This window comes from Neopsephotus bourkii, unplaced genomic scaffold (genome assembly GCF_033783945.1).
Source record: "Neopsephotus bourkii isolate Nb327-2 ecotype Australia unplaced genomic scaffold, CSIRO-AGI_Nbou_v1 NB_1250, whole genome shotgun sequence".
Classification (NCBI taxonomy): domain Eukaryota; kingdom Metazoa; phylum Chordata; class Aves; order Psittaciformes; family Psittacidae; genus Neopsephotus; species Neopsephotus bourkii.
In genome coordinates this window covers 2,338,917-2,357,741 of record NW_026901735.1, presented here as the reverse complement: position 1 = coordinate 2,357,741, position 18,825 = coordinate 2,338,917, and the positions used below count along the sequence as shown (strand labels likewise).

Here is an 18,825-nt window from a genome sequence, read left to right as displayed (position 1 = left end):
ACTGAAGAGAACTGGAATGTGTAACTGAGAAATGAAATGCCCTTCTCCTCCTCACATTACATCTATGCTAACCACTCGAGAGTCAGCTTGGTACTATTGGCAGTGATGTCCTGAATGCATACAACACTATCATAAATATACTTCATATTAGAAAAATCAAAGCCAATTTTCTCCTGCCCTTTATCATTAGAAAAGCATTACTCTAGTTACAAAAAGAGGCATAACAGGTGAAGAAAGGATTTAAAGTTATAAATGTTGGTGATACATACAAATCCATTCTGACCTTTTTGGGTAGTTATTCCCTTGCTCTCTTTGATTGTAGATTTCATTGCAGAGCTGATGTAATGTAGTTGCTTGGGCATTTTTAGTATTAGTCTTTGCGTTTATTTTCGTGACTGGGTGTGGGACTCTGTACAATGGAGTATGAAGAAATTACTTAGAATAATTGGCATCTCTGGGGGGCTCCTTGTATTAAATGTAGGATTAAAAAATAGTTACTTTTCCAACTCCTTACTGACCCTAAGCAGAAAGGAAATGAGTGATTTCTCCATTTTAGTGTTGTGTGCAGAGCCCATGCTCAAGAAAATGTATCTGTCATCACACTTCTGGGCAGGGACAGTTTCTAGACCATCACAGGGTTCATCTTTTAGGGGGCTTCATATTTATAAACACTACTTTCTTACTCATTGCTGGACAACATCCAGCAATTCGCTAAAGCAGATCTTTGAAAATGGTACCATGGTTACATAGAAAGCAGCCATACTCAGTGGTCCATGTCCCTAATATCTGTGACCCGCAGCAGTGTAAGGATATCTTACCCAAGACTGTACTTGTTACTGTTAAAAAGAATATATCCATCTGTTCAGGGTTGCACTTGCTTCCTCTAATCTGAGGAAGAAATTGCCAGCCACAGTCTGAAAGTGCTGTGCACTCAGAAGGGCTTTCAGCATTAACTCAAGCACAGCTATTTCAGATCAGAGCCAGCCTGTGTCCTGCTGGTCTGAAGTACAGAACGCGAGTCTGTCCTAACAAGAAAGTGCCTGTCTAGAGCATGCCTTGCTAAAGGGCAGCTTCTTGAATTTGGAGAGGAGAGTCTGAGCAGAAGCTTGGCCACATTAGCTCACAGATGACCTTAGGGAAGTGCTTGGTGTACTCATCAGCGGGTTTAATGCATTTTATCAGCTGGGATGGAGCTGGAGAGCTATGCAGTTAGTTACCCATGATCAGCTTCAGGAAGCCTATGTATTGATCAGACTGAACTTAAAAGTTCCAGAAATAGGCTGGCTCTCATTTAACCACAGACACTCAAGAGATCTGCAGGAATAAGTGAACGGAAGGGAATTGTTCATGTTGTTTAAGGAAAGAAAAGTCCAGTACTTTTCCATCTAAGTTGGCCTTTGAAAATGTGTTATGAAAAATGAATCATAGAATCAAATAGGTTGGAAAAGACCTTTAAGATCACCAAGACCAACCTTTACCCTAGCACTTCCAAGGCCACCACTAAACCATGTCTGTAAGGGCCTCATCTGTAAGGTTTGTGAACACTTCCATGGATGGCGATTCCACCACTGCCCTGGGCAGGCTGTTCCAATGCCTGAGCACCCTCTTGGTGAAGAAATCTGTCCTAATATCTGGTCTAACTGGATATTAGTCTTACAGCAGCTTGGGCCTCTTACTTTTTGTCCTATTGCTTGTTACTTGGGAAAAGAGCATGTGAATGTGGAAGGGGGAGCAGGTTGAGAGGAAGGAACTCTAATGGAAGCAGTGTAGGAGCTAATCTGGTAGCCCTGGGCAGAGCTAGCTAAGGAAGACAACAGCAGTAAGGGTCCATTCTCCTAACAGCATCCACTCATTGTAGAGAAGTGTTAGCAGCTCCACGGCAATGCTGGCTGGCAGGGGTTGGGTGCTGTCTATGGAAACACATCAGCCTCTGTATTGTCAAGGTATAGCACTGTTAGAAATATCATATTTTCATATTTCTTAGTTGGTGCCACTCAGACTTCTGAGAATGCAACACTCGCTGTGTATTTCTTTGATGCTATCTTTATTTATTCTGTTCAGTGTTTCAGCCATTTTAACTCTGGCAGCCACAATAACATTCTCCTGACATCCCTCTGTGTATTTGTATTAATTTGATTTTCCTACATGGCATAGCTCCTTTCAGCTGTAATACCCAGTATACACCCACACAGAGACACATCACACACTATGACTTCACTTTATGATGGATATGTTATTAATCCATGCTTTTAAGAGAAGGATGCTTGGGCAGGTGGAGGTACAATCATCACTGCTCCTTTTTTCACTTTTGTGTAGGGAAAATAAAACACCTAATCTCGTTAGGGTAGAGATCATTAGACTGACAAAAAGGTCACTGTTCTTAGCCCTTTGGGTGGAAGGGACCTTTAAAGGTCATCCAGTCCAATCTCTCAGGGATATCTTCAACTAGATCAGGTTGCTCAAAGCCCATGTCCAGCCTGACTTTAAATGCTTGCAGGGATGGGGCATCTGCCACCTCCTTGGACAACCTGTGCCAGCGTTTCACCACCCTCATAGTAAAAAATTTCTTCCTTACATCTAGTCAGAAGAACCTGATCAGTTCTGCAACAGAGCTGTTGCCTCTGGGTTTTGAACCAAATACTCTGCTTAGTTTGTGGCCTGGCTATAAAGGAAGAGAGAATCGAAGGTGGGAGAGTGAATATTCTCCAGACAGGTTTAGTCTGAGAAGGTAAGTCTCAGACTACGACTGAGGTAGCATTGTGCTGCTGTTGGGATTGCAGAAGAACAGATGATTGCTCTTAAGAGCAAAAAACGTTATCCAAACCTCAGGCCACTTGCTTGCGTTGTGAAGTAGTTTCATCTGAGAGGCATACTGAATCTGGAATAAGATAGGTCACTGTCAAAAGACAGTGAAGGTTTGTTAGATATGTAGAATACGTGGGACATAATTCTTTAAAAGGAGGGAAAAAAGCAAAAGAGTGTGAAGCTAACACAGATTTCTTTGATGATACCATGAGAAATACAGTATTTTGTATGTTGCAAGGATTCTATGATTATATGTAACTCCTAAGGCAAGTTCTTTGTCATCTGTTGGACAGTGAACAAAGCTGGTCCTATATCCTGGGACAGTGAAAGAAAAAACACAAGTGTCCATGTCAAGAAATCAGCAAGCTTCCCCAAGAATCCTCACATTCACAAAGGGAATTTGAAAAACCACTATGTGGAAAGCAGCAGCTGTCATCATAGTCTTATTGCCTGAAGTTATAGAGGTGCCATGAGAATCAGTGGGTTCTGAGAAGCTGGTACCAGAAAGGCCCCTGGGATTCTGTCTGTGTGACAGATGTCATCATGGTCATGTTGTGTCAATTTAAAGTACTGTTGGCCTGTGTATGGATTGTGCTGTCTTTGATCCTCTATAATATTCTTTTACATCATCTGTAATACTGCCATCGTTCAAGGGACAAGGGCTCTGAAAACAAAATATACTGAGGGTGTTATAAGATGCTACAAAACAGTTAATATTTCTGAGAATCTTGGTGGAAATTTGGGTGCAGCATCTATCTGTGTTCTCCTTTGAGCATAGACAGAAAATCAAACTCACATCAGCTAACCTATTTTAAATAGTGTTCCAAGGGTTGAAGGTCACAGAACTCAAGGGACCTCTGGCAGGGAGTTGACTTCTAAGGACTCTGTGCTTTTCATGTGGAGGTTGTTAGTTGCCCATCTTCCTCTTCCAGGTCTGTTTATATTGTGGACAAAGAAATGCATGTTCCATGAACTGAATAGGGAGGAGGACCAGGGAAGGAAATGAGGTGGATATGGTCCACAGTATATCTGTTTCAGATACAAGATAGAGTCGTGCATGGGCAGTAAGTAGCAGTAGAGGGGAATCTGCAAAAGATTACAGTGGGTTTATGATAGAGAGAGAAGGCTTAAATCATGCTTGTCCTGAGGGAAAAGCAGGGATTCTAGCTCTGTGTGATGTGCCCTCCCAAACTGTGGAGGAGTGTTACGTGAGTGGGCAGATGTCTCATGCTTTGCATTGTTTGCACTTAATCTTTTATAGCAAGCATTGTATTGTTCTGCTCATCCATGGGAGAGTGGGTAGTTGGAGAGATGCTCTTAGTCACTTCACCTGTGGCTGGCTGGTACTGTCAAGCTTATATCATTCTTTTCACTGTCCCCATTTTTTCCTACCTGTTTAATCAGTGTAAATACTCCCTGGTGGATCTGGCATGTTTTATTGTTGATGGAGTCTATTTGTTTCCCTTTTAATCCTCTGTAGAACAGAAAAATCAGTTCCCCACTCTAAGTACATTTGACAGCTGTACACGTTCCCCAGGGAAGGGCTTGGCAGATGCTGGAGTGCTCAGGTACAGCCCTGGACTAGCTTTTTAAAAGCATCACAACATTTGTATTGATGTTATGGTAAAAGTGGATGTAAAAGTCTTTAATTAGTATTTCTAGAGAAAGCAACAGTGATAATGCAAACCACAGGTGTATAGAAAATAATAACAAAGAGAAATAGAATAGCATGGGTACAATAAATGCAAAATGAGCTATAAAACAAAATAAAGTCCTGGAAGAGACCGTATTAATTAATGCAAGGCTTTTTGTCACAATTACATAAAATGTGGAGCAATTGAATATTAATAAAATTAACAAACAACGTCCTATTGTAATGTAAATTCAATATTTAATGCTCTCTGTGGTAGTTAAATATTTCCATCATTATGAGTAGCTGTTCTGATAAAGCAGAACATGAAATCAAGTTCAATAATGAAGTCAACATGTAACTACTAAGTGAAGCGTGTTGTTTCTGGTACAGTCTTGTAATGGGAAAGGAGCTGTTAGTATGCTAGACCCAGGTGTGTAACATGTATTAGTGATTCATCTTTTCATCATAGGAAGATCTTTTTCTTCCCCTTTAATAGGTAACTTCACTGATGTAAGTCACATAACTATAGTAGAGGCAGCAGGTTAGCGTTGGTGTGTGATACTCCACAGATGTCCCCTATCTTAGCTTGTTCTCTAGTGATTGGAGAGCAGGAGAAAAGGGAGCAATGGTTATTGGTCCGCATGTGTAGTTGAAAGTCATATTGCACAGCTGTTGCTTGCAAAAGGAGGGACTCTGCAACAAGGTGCAGTTGCTTAGTAAGGTTGCTGATCAGGCCAGATCTTCAGAAAGTCTGATAATCATTTGAATTTTATCTAATGTTTGGACTTTGATCTATTTGATTTGCAGCAGCCAAGGGGCTAGCACTATATTGAGTATGAGATACGCAGAGGAAGGGGGGGACTAGGTTGAGTTTTATTCTCTGCATTCAGAAACTTTGATATAATCTGAGCTTGTAGATCTGATTTTTTACATTGCACTTAAATGGACATTTGTTCACAAAGATGAATTTTTTTCCCATCATTCTTTTGTTTCAAGGTTTGCCATAGAATCTTAACTACAGATTTTCATTTTTCAAACAAAGAAGAAATGTTTTAGCACTTATGGTGGAATATCTGGAATCATTTAATACCAGATGGCTAAACCAGATTAAATTCCATTGTCAAAGTTATGTGTTCGTACACTGATATTTTTACACTGTAAGAAAAACAAACCTTTAAAATCCAGTCACCTAATTGCAAGGTCCTACTGTTTTCCAGGAGCACAGCGCTATGCAGAAGTTGCACTGCACCCAAATTGACAAAATAGTGGCACAGTATGATAAAGAAAAGGTATCATACGAGAAAATGTTAGAGAAGGCAATCAAGAAGAAGGGGTAAGATATTATTTTAATCTTTTTTGGTTTTTTAGATTTAAAATAGATACTATGCTTTGAAATAAAACATTCACAAAAAGGTCATTCAGATGAATTGCAGCTTGAACCAGCATCTTACATCTGACTTGAGTATGAGCTGCTTGAATGTTTTAGCAATGGGCCATAAATGTTGTACTCACTTTGCCTTTCCCTAGTCTTCTACTATCAAGGTTTTAAAAGTAGAAGAGGAGTTGCCACACATTTTTATTTCTGTTGTCTGATCTGATCTCACTGCATTCCTCAGGGAATGTCACTGTTGTGTTCAGTGAGAGCAGACTGAGGTCCTCAGTAGCTCTAATGACCAGTAAGAAGCAGTGATTTGATTCTGGGGGAAAACCTCGTTTCTAAATCCCGAGTGGTTTACAATAATAGACTTTTGCTGTGCTGTCAGGTTGAAGTTTCTTTTTAACAAATAAAAACCCTTCAGATCCTCAGGCTGGGATAAATCAGTATTACTCCTTTGACTTGAGAGAAGCTGTTTTGGTTTGCGGTAGCTCATGGCCTGGGACAATCTGTGCTAATCTCTTAATTGGCCCAGAAGAGTTCCTGGAAGATACTGGTGGCTTTAATAAAATGTCCCTCTTGAAATCCCATTTGGAATTACATAGCAGGACCTGCTGTTGCCTTGCTGCTATCATGTGATCCGGCAACAGTTTCTCCTCTCCACCTTTTACCCCATGACTGGCATCCCATCAAGACAGCAGTTTATGCCATAACACTGTGACCTAAAGCAAGAGTTGCTTTTGTCCGTTCTATATCAAGACATGCTAATAGTTAGCCTTAATTTCATATTGTTGTCATCTGGCACCAACAGCTAGCAGCCAACTCACTCACTGAATACTAAACACAGATGCCTCTTTGGCACTGGATTCTCCCACAAATACTTCTTGTTTAATAAACTCTGTGGAATGGCAGTGGTGTTTGAGTGTACGTGTTGTAAACCTGGGACACAACAGAAATAGAACTGTCAGAAGTAAACAAAGTAAGGAGAATTCTCCTCACTAAATTACTAAAAGCTTAGAAACTCTTAAAAAGCTCATGTTGGGTTGTTGGATTTTGGTTTTTTTTCTTTTGTCCAAGAAAGAGCTGTAAAGCCCCTAAATCCTTCTAATCCAAGTAGTTCCTTCCAGAAAATTACTACTTTTCCAAAAAGAGAGGGAAAAACTACAGGACTAATTAATTTAATATGGCTTTGATTCAATTTCTATTGAATGTAACACAGCAGAAGGTTATTGATACAGCTGGATTTATAATTACCGTCAGGGTATTTACTACAGTGGCAGTGAACTAAGCCCCGGACATTGCACCATAATTATCATGGAGGGAGAAAGGCTTCCCTGTGCCCTGCTATTTAATAATCTCCTATCAGAAGAACCAGAAATCACTATTCCTGTTGGCTTGAGAAGATGCCAGTGCCTCTGCCCGTCTGTCAAAACAGCAAATGAAGATGTGTCAGAAAGTCAGAGGTGGTAATTGCTGTCTCTGTGCAGTAAATAGTGGAAAGCCCTGGGCAGCAGTGCTTTCCAGAGTAACCCCCAAATGGGACAGTATAAAAGTTGTTGATAAATTGATTCCCAGTTTGAGATCACTTTCCTGGCTACTTGCAATGGGTTTTCCTCATTTTATAGCACTTCTGTCATGGGTGCTAAAGTCTTTATGATAGTTTTAAATTATCACTGAAAGCTTAAAAAGATGTAAAAATAACGTTGAAAATCACTACTCCAGGAGCAGATCCGATACACAACCAACCACTGTTCCTCACAGACTTCAGACTTCTGTTCCACAGACTTCAGAGCTCTCAGTCATCAGACTGCTCTTCAGTGTTACAAGAATAACTGTTTAGCAGCCAAATCCAATCCAGTATCAGCACAGACCTTCTGTGAAAACGCTTGTTAATTCTGTATCAGAGTGTTTTAAGGGCTTCCTTCAGGGTCATCGTGCATGCAGCCCTGAGAGCCCACTTAGGAAGGTTCTTACGCACACACTTCACCCCAGCTGTGCCCTGTATTTAAGGACATGTTTAAAAGTGAGCACACTGATTGAGACTGTATTTTACTTTACTTGAACTGATCTGATGAATCCAGAGTTCAGGTGTAATGATCTGATGAATCCAGGGCTCAGCAGGTACAAAACATGCTCCGTATCCTTAACTATCATTGTGGAACTTTTACAAGCAGTAGAAATCACAACAGAACGTGTAAAATGTGTTTTAAAGGCATTCATATTGAAATTGTCAGCTATGTCCTGAAAAACAAAGGCTTTTGGGTAGGTGTATACATGACTTTCTCTTCTCATTTTGTTGTGCAGCTTTTTTGTGGTCCACTTCTGCCACATGGCGTGACAAATGTCAACTGCATATTGTTCAGCAGAGTAGAATCTTTTAATCACGTGCTAATTCACTGACAGATGGACAGGATTTTGCTCCCTGTGCTCTTTCTGTTGTACGCTTCAAATGCTTACAAATCATAGAATCATAGAATAGTTAGGGTTGGAAAGGCCCTTAAGATCATCCAGTTCCACCCCCTGCCATGGGCAGGGACACCTCACACTAAACCATTTCACCCAAGGCTCTGTCCAACCTGGGCTTGAACAGTGCCAGGGATGGAGCATTCACAACCTCCCTGGGCAACCCATTCCAGTGCCTCACCACCCTAACAGGAAAGAACTTCTTCCTTATATCCAATCTAAACTTCCCCTGTTTAAGTTTTAACCCATTACCCCTTGTCCTATCACTGTTCTCATGTTCCCACTCTGAAATATAGACAAAGATCCTTCTGATTTATCAGGACTGGCCAGAAATTCAAGTGTGTGTGTGTGCGTGAGCATGGACATGTGACATTGGGTTGGACTGTCCCTGGCTGGTTGTTCCCAACTGTTTAACCATGGACTACAGCTGGGGACAACTCTTGTTATGTCCATCCTGGCTGGAAGTTGCCTTCAGGTGCAACGAAAGCTGCATTTCCAGAGAAGGGATCAGTTGGGTTTGATGTGGATTCCGAAAAGTCCAGTGATTGACCCAAACAGTCTCATTTGGGATAAAATCTCTTTGATTCACTAAGAAGCAGCCTCTTTCATAGTGTATGACAAATCATATGTGAATTATATGTTCATATATGTCAGAGCCAGACTCTGACAGCAGCTACCCCCATGCATAGTCAAAGACTTTTTCCAGCTGTTTGGGATAATTTCAGGCAGAGATAACAGTGGTCAGAACCTTTTTGTGTGCCTTTATATTACTTCTAAAGTGTCAGAGATGTGCTAGAAATCCCTACAAAACTTTTCCTTGCTATGACTAGAAAATAAGTGTCCTTCTGGTGGCCCTTGGGAACACAAGGCAACATCACACCACTATTTTCAGTAAGGGCTTTCCTGGTACTGTTTGATGATAAGTTTTTCTGCTGATTTCCATAAGTTTAGCAGTACTTTGATATTAAAATGGGATTTCAACTTTAGAGTTTCATAAATCTCCTTTTCTAGAGCAAATATGGATTAATGTTACTGCAGTCAAGCAGTAACCATTCTTATTAGGGCCAGCTTCAGATGATAAAATGAGCGTGGCTCCATCCGCTTGGGGGGGTTACACCAGTTTACATCAGTGGATGATCTGACACATAAATATTACAGTGTTTTTACAACAGGCTCCTCTCAACGTATTGTATTATTCCAGACAAAAACCAGAGACTTCCAATGTGTGAATTTGTATTCTGTTGTAAAAGCCCTTCTCTGCAAAAAGGGAACAAGAACATTGGTAAAGATGGAGCTTGTCAGCCTTCAAAAGATTACTGACTGTGGTGAGACAGTAATTGAAATTCCTGTTGTGGCTGCAGTGCAATAGTTTTTCTGTATATCCATCCCGCCCATCTAATTGGGCTTAGTGAAGGAAATTCTGTGGGTAAGAGGTAGAAGGAAGTTTAGATTGGATATAAGGAGGAAATTCTTTCCTGTTAGGTGGTGAGGCACTGGAATGGGTTGCCCAAGGAGGTTGTGAATGCTCCATCCCTGGCAGTGTTCAAGGCCAGGTTGGATGAGGCTTTGGGTGATATGGTTTAGAGCGAGGTGTCCCTGCCCATGGCAGGGGGGTTGGAACTTGATGATTTTAAGGTCCTTTCCAAGCCTAACTATTCTATGATTCTATGATCTCCTAACCCACAGGCATGTCAGGGGAGCTTCAGCATGGGCCCTCTGCAGGCGTTTTACCAGTCCCTTAGAATCATGCACTCCTCCTGCAGTAAACAACTTCATAACTTGCATTCAACCCCATTCATTATACCCGTACTCAAAGGGCATGCTGTATTCAGCTTATTGCAGGAGTGAGGGCTATCCAAGATTTGTGGCTTTCCAAGTCATATAAGGGATGTAAGAGCCTTGGATTCATCCACATGGGGTAACGTGTTCTGCAAAGATAATGAGGCCCCTTCTTCACAACCCGTTCGCTGTGTTTTCTCACAGAGGGGCATTGGCACTTTCAGTAGGTGTTCACATATAGTATGCCCAAGTTGCCCTGTGAGGTAGTTATTCGAATGACTTCTTTTTCTCTGCCTCAAAGTGAAAAGGAGCAGCAAAATTTCCTTCTAAATATCCATTTAAAACAGAGGAAAAAATCATGGTGAAGGCAATTAACATGCCTGTAAGTTTTCAGGCAAAAACTGGTTTCTCTTGGCTAGGTATTTTAAGCCTGGAAAAGGAACCAAGTACCATAAATGGAGATGCTTGACATATCCTCAGCAACAGAATAATTGCTGGGCCAATCTCGCATTTATCCAACCATATTTTGTAAGTTGTGAATAAATTGCCAGAAGAAATAATTCCATTCCAACGTGCTGCAGCACTTCAACTCTGATTAACGTTTCAATTAGGAGGAGCTGAGTGAATGGGAAGATGTTTAACTTGTGGCACACATTTCAATTTTCCTTTTTTTAGAGGCAATAATTGTCTTGAATTGAAGAAAGAAACGGAAATTAAGATTCAGACGCTCACATCAGATCACAAATCTAAGGTAAGCAAACAGTGAAGCTGAACGCATGCAACGTCTGAAAGAGATTTTTTGAGACCCAAGCGGTGGTTAATTTTCTTGGAAGCATATGAATGATTTTCAGGAATAATAACACGTTGAAAAGAATGGGAGTAATCGAGTGCCTAAAAATGTTCCTCAAAAAATGTTCAAAAAGCAACATCTATTTCCTGCCCTTTTGAAATTCTGAAGAAGTGTCGTTCGTACCATGAAGCAAAACTGGTTGTTTGTATCAGTTCTAGCTAAACAAAGACAGTATGTGCCCTATGGAATTTGGATGCTGAATGCTTTCCCAAAATACATACATTAAGAGGTTTCTTCTTCATTTTCCACCATTGTCACCATGGACAACACTTGCTAGTCTGTCTCTTAGTGAAAGAAGAGTCCAAGTTGCTCTTGAACCAAGTGTCTTCTTATTTCTGGGTGTGTTTTTTCTCCATTGCCTACTGCATTGTATTCTTCAAGGTGCTGGAGAATAAAAGTGCTTTGAGACTCAACCTCAGTTCACCTGAAAAAGCTATTCTTGAGCCGTGATTCACAGTTGCTTAGAGCTATTCACTCTATACTTCCATACCACTACTATGTTCACTGAGTTCTTATTTCCTTTGGAAGTTTTATCTATGGCCTGTTGACATGCTTTCAAGTTTCTGAAAGATACCCAGATTTAGAGCACGGCAGGCAAACCAGAAAGCACATCCATGTACAAAATGATCTGGAGGGAGAAAAGTACAGGAGAGGTACTCTAAAAGCTGAAACCTGTGAAAAAAGACAAGTATTGAAAATACAAACAAAATCAGCCACATCTTTGAGATTAGAAAAAGTTTTCACCTTTTCTTCACTGAATTTATTTCTTTGGTTTTATTATTTCATGTGGAGGAGATCTTGGTTTTCTAAACAAGGTTTTTTTCTTGTTGCTGTTGGCTCAGCCACAGATATAGTTAAAAACCCTAGTGCACGCTCTCATCTCCCTATCTTCTTCCCCTGTGAGAAATCCAGAACCGTTTCCTCTTTAAATAAAAGCAGGTTTGTTGACAACTTAAGTAGATAATTCATTCATTTCTTAGTGAAGTAAACTCTCTGAGGAACACTAGCTCCCGATCATCCAGACATAAGCTCAAAACTCATTTGAAGTTATATTGTGTAGAAAAACTCTGTGCTGTGATTTCTGCTTCTCACCTGTGTCATTCACAGTTTACAGCTGAGGAGGTGTGATTTGTACGCAAGGGACATCCAAGTGTTCATTAATCTTCCAAATCCAATAAATGTTACTTACATTTTCCCTTTCAGCAAATATATGCAGTTTCTGAGCTCTGACCCTTTTAAAATCCTACTTTAAAACTGGTTCCCTTCAATTTAATCCATACCTGGAAAAAAGATTGATTTTTGTCCACTCCCATGTCAGGTTTTGGGATGACATTTTCAAAGGAGACTTAGATGTAAGCTCCTTTGAAATTCCAAGCCTCTGCATGGGTAATGCCCAGAGAACTCTACCAGCCATCTACCTCTGTGGTTTTCTCCAGGTCACTGATTTTCAATGTCTTACTCACTGTGGTTCCATCAAAACTGTCCATATTTTGTACTGATTTTAGTATTCTCAGACTCCTTTAGTTTCAACTGCCATGTGTGGGCCCTTGAATCATTCCTGGCAATCAGTCAACGGTTTGCAAGCAACAGGTTGGAACACAGTGCTCAAGACCATAGGGAAATTAACTTTTATCTTAGATGAAGGTAGGCACAATTAATTAGATTGAATTCTGAGATGCTGAATGCATTACACTGATAGAGTGGGAGTTTCATTAATTAACAGTTGCTTAGCATTCCTCAGTATTTGGGCCACTAATTTTGATATCAGATTGTACCATAATTCAGCTTTAATTACAGCTCATGTCTTCCAGTGCCGCTCTGTCACAATGTGCACGTACACCTTTAGCACCAGAGACCTTTTCATCTACAAACGTCTTCCTGTCAAGAGGAAATATCCAGCCCAGGTTTGCCATGAAATACTTAAATGAGATCTGAACGTCCCTGTGTGTACTTCACACACACAGTTAACCTGGCAGATGCAAATTCCTCCCCTGCATTTAGAAAAGTAGGTCCCAATATCAAGCAGGCAGAGGATGAAAAGAAAAAAGAGGAAAGATGACTTCAAAGATGAAGTGCTTGAACTTAGTGACTACACAAACATCTTGCATATGTGCTGCGCAAAAGAAAGTTCCTTATGAAGATTTTAATTAGTCTCTTAGGCCCAGGGATGGAACACATGAAAGGACAGGATTGCAAACACAGTCTGTAGAACAGGAAAGAGAGAAGTTAGCTATCCAACAGGGTAAGAAAAATAACCATTAAGCAACACTATCTTAATCTAGTGGAAAGTAGGACAAGAACACAGCAAATGAAATAGGCATTTTAACTATGATGCTAATAAATTGGAGAAAAGCAGGGATGTACACTGAATTTACTACATCTGAACTCTGAAGTGTATCACAGATCTGCAGCAAAATTGGATTTCAGATGATTCTGAACAGCGTTTCCAAGTTCACCTGAATCTGAGTCAAATTGGGTATTTCAAGTCTTGTAGCTGGCATTTGGCGAATACTTTACATCCTTCTCATCAGGTTTTATCTTGCTCTACCTGAAATAAGGCTTCTAGCTTACAGGATATTTAAGAAAAGGAATCATGCAGGATATTTGGGAAAAGGAACCTTCCCTTTCTCTCCCACCCCTAGAGAAAAACCTGTTTTACAAAGGTCTGTACCTGCTGCTTAGATGGCATGTTGATTTAGAAATTAGTAGCACCTCACTAGCACATCTGTCCCTGAACACAGGCAGGGATGTTTTTATGATTCTTCCTATCTTCTCAGATTAAATAAAGTGCTTCTATGCTTAAGTCTCCTTAAGCAGGTTTCTTCTTTAGTCCAAGGAGCTTGGACTAAACTTGGTCCTAATTCATGTGCGCCATACTGGTGGGTGCCAGAGGTGAGCTGGAGTATCTGTCCCTGAACCTTTCAACAGCTCCATCTGGGAAACGAGTCTCTTTCCCTTACCAACATTCAAGCATTTATTTTGACCATTTGAAAACTGAACCCTCTTTTTCTTTCTGGCTCTGAAGGCAGTCCTGCCTTATGAACATCTTATTAAAGATACCACTCCCACAAACTGCTCCACATCCTTCAGTGGTTATCACTTCATGTTGATAGATTCTGGCTTAGTAATACACTTACCCACATGCACAGAAATAATCAAGGCTCATTTTGCTGGAGGTACACTCACTCTTAAACACCTTGATGCCCTATATTAGTGGTACCAGCCTCCTGCCTCAAAACGCTTTTGTTGTGTTCTGACAGCTGCAGAAAACTCCAGGTAGCTGTCAGCTGCCCCTGCCTCCAATCCTTTTTTGTTTAATATTGGACCACTATCTAAGTACAGTTAAATGCAAGTGTGGCTCTCAGGTAGTGCTTGTCACCCTGATCTGTTACAAAATACTTGCTTGGGGTTTTTTTCAGTAGGAGTCCAGCTTCATTACACAACATGAGCTTTGTGTAGGAGGGCCTTTGGAGGAGCCTCTTCAGGGCAGGATGGAGACTGAGGCTGTTAAGGTCCCCTGTCCTTTCACCAGTGGTGTTTGCAGGGGAGTCTGCGTTATGCAGAGCCCACACGTGGGCCCACACCTGAGATACTGACATCGTTCTTTCACTTTCTGAGCAATATGGTGGTAATTTTTGATTTGAAGAGTAAGGTTTAGGTGACCCAGATGCTATTAGTTACCATAGCAGCAGTTGAAATGACTACCTGAAAATAGGTTTATTGTGAGGCATATTTTGTATGCCATTTGCGAAAAAGTAGGAGAGCTTGTCAAAATACCCAAAGATAATTATTAAAGGATAATAAAATATATCTTTCTATTAGCTTCTTTTTGAAATCGAGTGCAATATGTTATTATTACGGTGATAAATCTGGTGATTTAGACTTCTTCATATTGTCTTTTGGGAACATTCTGAAACTTTAGTCTCTTTATTCTTGTGAGTCTTGGGAGATAAGCAAGAGAAGAATACTTGCCAGATTCCCTGCTGGCTTAATGAATATAAAACAAAGACACATAGCGCATCTTCAGAATCAGGTTGTGTTAAAGACAGGATTTCTCTGTAAACTGACCGTGTTTGTAAAACTTGTCTCCACAAATCTAAGAGGCTGTATTTAAGCCCTCAGATAAATCCCACTCACGAGGGTGTTTTTCCCCATAGTTAAATTTCAGTATTTCTAATACTCACTGGTTTTCTTGGCAGCCAAAAATGTAAAACCATTTTATTATAAACTCAGAGAAGATTTTAAAATATGAGTAGTACCATCAAGAGCATAAATGCAGCCAGTTTATTCAGGGCTCTAGAGTCCTAGTAGTAGGGGTTGGTTTACATCTGTTTTCATAATACATAGTAGTGTCCTCAGTGGCTTTGTTGCTCTGTGAAGCAACTTTCTTTATAGTCTTTTTTATGACTGTCTTTACATCATTGTCAGCAGCAGTAATAGCTGATCTCCTGGCCTGTCTGCAACCTCTAGCTAAGCTGCTGTTACTTCTCAACAGGTCAAAGAGATCGTGGCACAGCACACGAAGGAGTGGTCCGAGATGATCAATACGCACAGTGCCGAAGAGCAAGAAATCCGGGATTTGCACTTGAACCAACAGTGTGAACTACTGAAGAAACTGCTAATAAATGCTCATGAACAACAGACCCAGCAGCTCAAATTCTCACACGACAGGTGAGTAGGGCTGTGCTGCCTGATAACGAGGCCTTGGTTTATGTCTGCTATGTATAATGTTTTCATTTCTTGTGTTGATAGCTCCTATCACAGCTCCTGCTGTGAAAGATACTGGGCTGTATGGATGGTGGAAGTAAAAGAAGTGATCATACAAGGTTTACGTAGGTGCAGGAATAGGCTTCTGAGCTGCTTTAGATTATCTGAACTTCATTAAAGGCAGCAGATGTCATGAAGCAGTGGTGGTTTGCATCAACTGTGGGTATGCTTAGACTTTACTCAGGAACTTGAATTCAGAGGCTGGAAACTGAGAATTATCAGATCTAGAAGTATCTTTTGGAGTTGTTAGTGGTTATAGACTCATGTTTATAGCATTGGTGATTATTAAGATCATAAAAACAGCAGGTAGCAGCATAAGCTACATTAAACTGATGTATTATCTTTGTGTAATAACCTGTCGTAATCACTGGGAATACAGAAGATACTGCATGACATGTCTGTCCTTTTGCTTTTGTAATTAACCATCCCATGCCCACTTGAAATTGTAAAATACATTTTATCTGAGAAAAAAGTTTAATACACATTGTATTCACAGTGTTAAAAACGGCAGTAAGTAATGGGTTTTTTATGCTATGATCTAAAAGCGGATGCAAAATGTGTGTATACATACATACATATATATTCATGCGTAATTGTCTTCAGCGTCTTTCACATAAAAAGCATGGGGAAAAAAGAATAAATAAATCACATCTGAAGAAGGAATTGAAATGATTTTTTAAATTCCCAAGTGAAAAAAACAGCTTATCTTTGCATCAGAGAGAATACATGCTGGGACCTGCAAGCTTTCCTTCCAACAGAGAATTGTCCCAGCAAAAGGCTTTTAGTGAGCTCATCTTTATGTTAATCTCTGTGTTAACCCAACTATTCAAGCCGTCCTGCAGTACATACCCAGTCAGAAATGAAGTCCAAAAATTGCCAAAGTATAATACAAATGCATCATTCAGAAGATACTAACCAGAGGAAGGTGCAGTCCTTGGTACTGTATCTCTAAATCATACCTGGCTGCATCAGCCCAGAGAAATTACATCAGTTTGAGTTCTGTTTTCTATCCTATTTGAAATTCACCACAAGGCTTAGAAGATAATTTTACTAGTATACAGCCTGTGAAGGTAAGATTTTGGGGTTTTTCCATACATATTTTCTTACTCTCTTAACTTTGCTACAGGCTGTCATTGTAGGCAGGTGATTTATCTACCCTAGGGCAAAATATAATATTTTGAATGCTTTTTCTCATAGTTTTTGTGTTTGGGTTTAGAATTTCTGTATCTCTACATTGTTCAAACAGCTAGATCATTTCTTGCAAACAGTTCTTACATTCTTAGTAATGCATCTTGCTTTCTTACTAGAAACAACTTGTGTCAGTCCATGTATTGTTCTATTTCCAGAGCTACTAAGATCTGAAAATCTACATCCTGATAAATACTGACAACCTTCAAAACTCTTTCTGCTTTATTCACTGCAGCTTAGCGTGTTTCTGCTTGGAGGTTTGTGTGTAACCCCTAGGTGCACAAACTGGCAAATTTCCTGTTGGAAATGAATTTTAAGACTATGTCTGAATCTATGAATATTTCAGAAGAATTTGGAATGTGAAATGCTGAAATGTGAATGTAATAATGCCCTTAAGAGACTTTAGACTTTGCACTTAATGATTTGTAAACTTCTTTTGTAGGATGAATTGTATGTAGGAATACGTATGCATTTATCTGTAGAGGTGTATGTAATAGCCAAGAGACAGCTCAGGGAACAGGAAAAAAAGGCTCTATCTGAGAGCAGCATGGGAGGAGGACCATGCTCTCAGCATGCTGTTCTCGCTACTTCCCTCTCTGTGAGCTGAGGTAATGAGTTAGCTATCACAGCAGAGGACACAGGGCTAGCAGGAAAGATCAGTAATCTAAAATGATGTGGTTATCTGCGGTAGGGTAGATACTTTCCCTCCATGTGCAGTACAAAAAGCAATTACAGTTTGTGCTTTGAGCTCATTTAGAAACAAAGCAGAAGAGAGCAGATAGTACTAAAAATCTGAAGCTTATTGAACTCCAGGAGTGCTGTGCCCCCTGCTTCTCAGACTGGGTTAGCTTTCCTGACTTGGATGTAGTGAGCTTGCAGCATTTCAGAAACTGGGGATGTGAAGCTGTTATCCACAAGCCTTATGTACTCCAAATAAAATAACATAAGAGGGAAAGAAAAATGATGCGTGGTGGGGTATTTTTTAATAGAAGAGATTTCTAGTCATTCAAACAATACTGGTGACATAAAATAACATGTTAATGCACTTCAGTGTCATTTAAATATGTGTATAAATTCCAAGGATAGACGTATATGCTTAACGTTATATATAAATTTCAGCTGTGCAGTCAGTAGAACACACTAGGAAACCAGCAGCTAAACCTTACAGTTCATGTACCATGCTTCTAGAATCCTTTCTTTACCATCCTGGCTTACCTGTTTCTTCCAATTAACTCTGGCTACAGGCATCACCGCTTGTGATGAGGGTGTTCTTTAATGGCAGTGCAGCACTGGCAGCCAGGGCAGCATGGGCTGAACTTGAGCCTCCACGGGAAGCCCTGTGCTAGGCAGTTGAGGAGTGAACTAACACTAGAACATTGGCCCTGGCCTCGAGAAGCACCATTCCAGAAACAAGGAGTGATCCCTACAGGTGCTTCTTGATGATTTTAAAATGAAGATAAGGTTTTTCATTTCTTCTGTCAAGAATACCTTGTATTTCTTGCAAGCAGTGAAAACCCAACACACCCAGAAAGACCCATCAGCAGTGCAACTAGATTATAGCAGAATGGACAAACAGTTGCATACAGATGTGTTGGCTCTTTCAGCCATATCCATGGCTAAAGTCTCATTTGGAACTCATCAGTGATGCACAGTAGTCCTCTAATCCTCTTAACTTCTTTCACTCAAAAATTATATCTGATGCAAATAGGCTAAATCAATTTGAACACCTCCACTTTGTTCATATCCCTGAGCACAGTAATAGAAGTAAGTTATTCCAGTACTACTGTTAAGATAGAGGGCTTGAAAATTAGTTCAAATTCGGTATGGAAAATAAAAGCTTTTGTTTGGAGAACGGACTGTTGGAATGAAATGTGCTTCAGACACAACATTTTTTAGAACCCAGCCTAATTTCTTGCTGTGATACTGTCGTGGTTTAAATCTGTATTCAGGGAGTGTTTCACCTTC

At 40.2% G+C, this 18,825-nt stretch overlaps 1 protein-coding gene across 11 annotated transcripts in view; it reads left to right on the top strand.

Moving 5' to 3' along the window:
• Window positions 1-18,825, top strand: part of PLCB4 (phospholipase C beta 4) — a 199,046-nt gene that overhangs the window by 169,719 nt on the left and 10,502 nt on the right. For all 11 annotated transcript variants that reach the window (XM_061364793.1, XM_061364785.1, XM_061364786.1 and 8 more), the window contains 3 exons: window positions 5,656-5,771; window positions 10,731-10,806; window positions 15,401-15,576. In XM_061364793.1, the coding sequence (XP_061220777.1) occupies window positions 5,656-5,771; window positions 10,731-10,806; window positions 15,401-15,576 (368 nt within the window). The remainder of the gene's footprint in view (window positions 1-5,655; window positions 5,772-10,730; window positions 10,807-15,400; window positions 15,577-18,825) is intronic.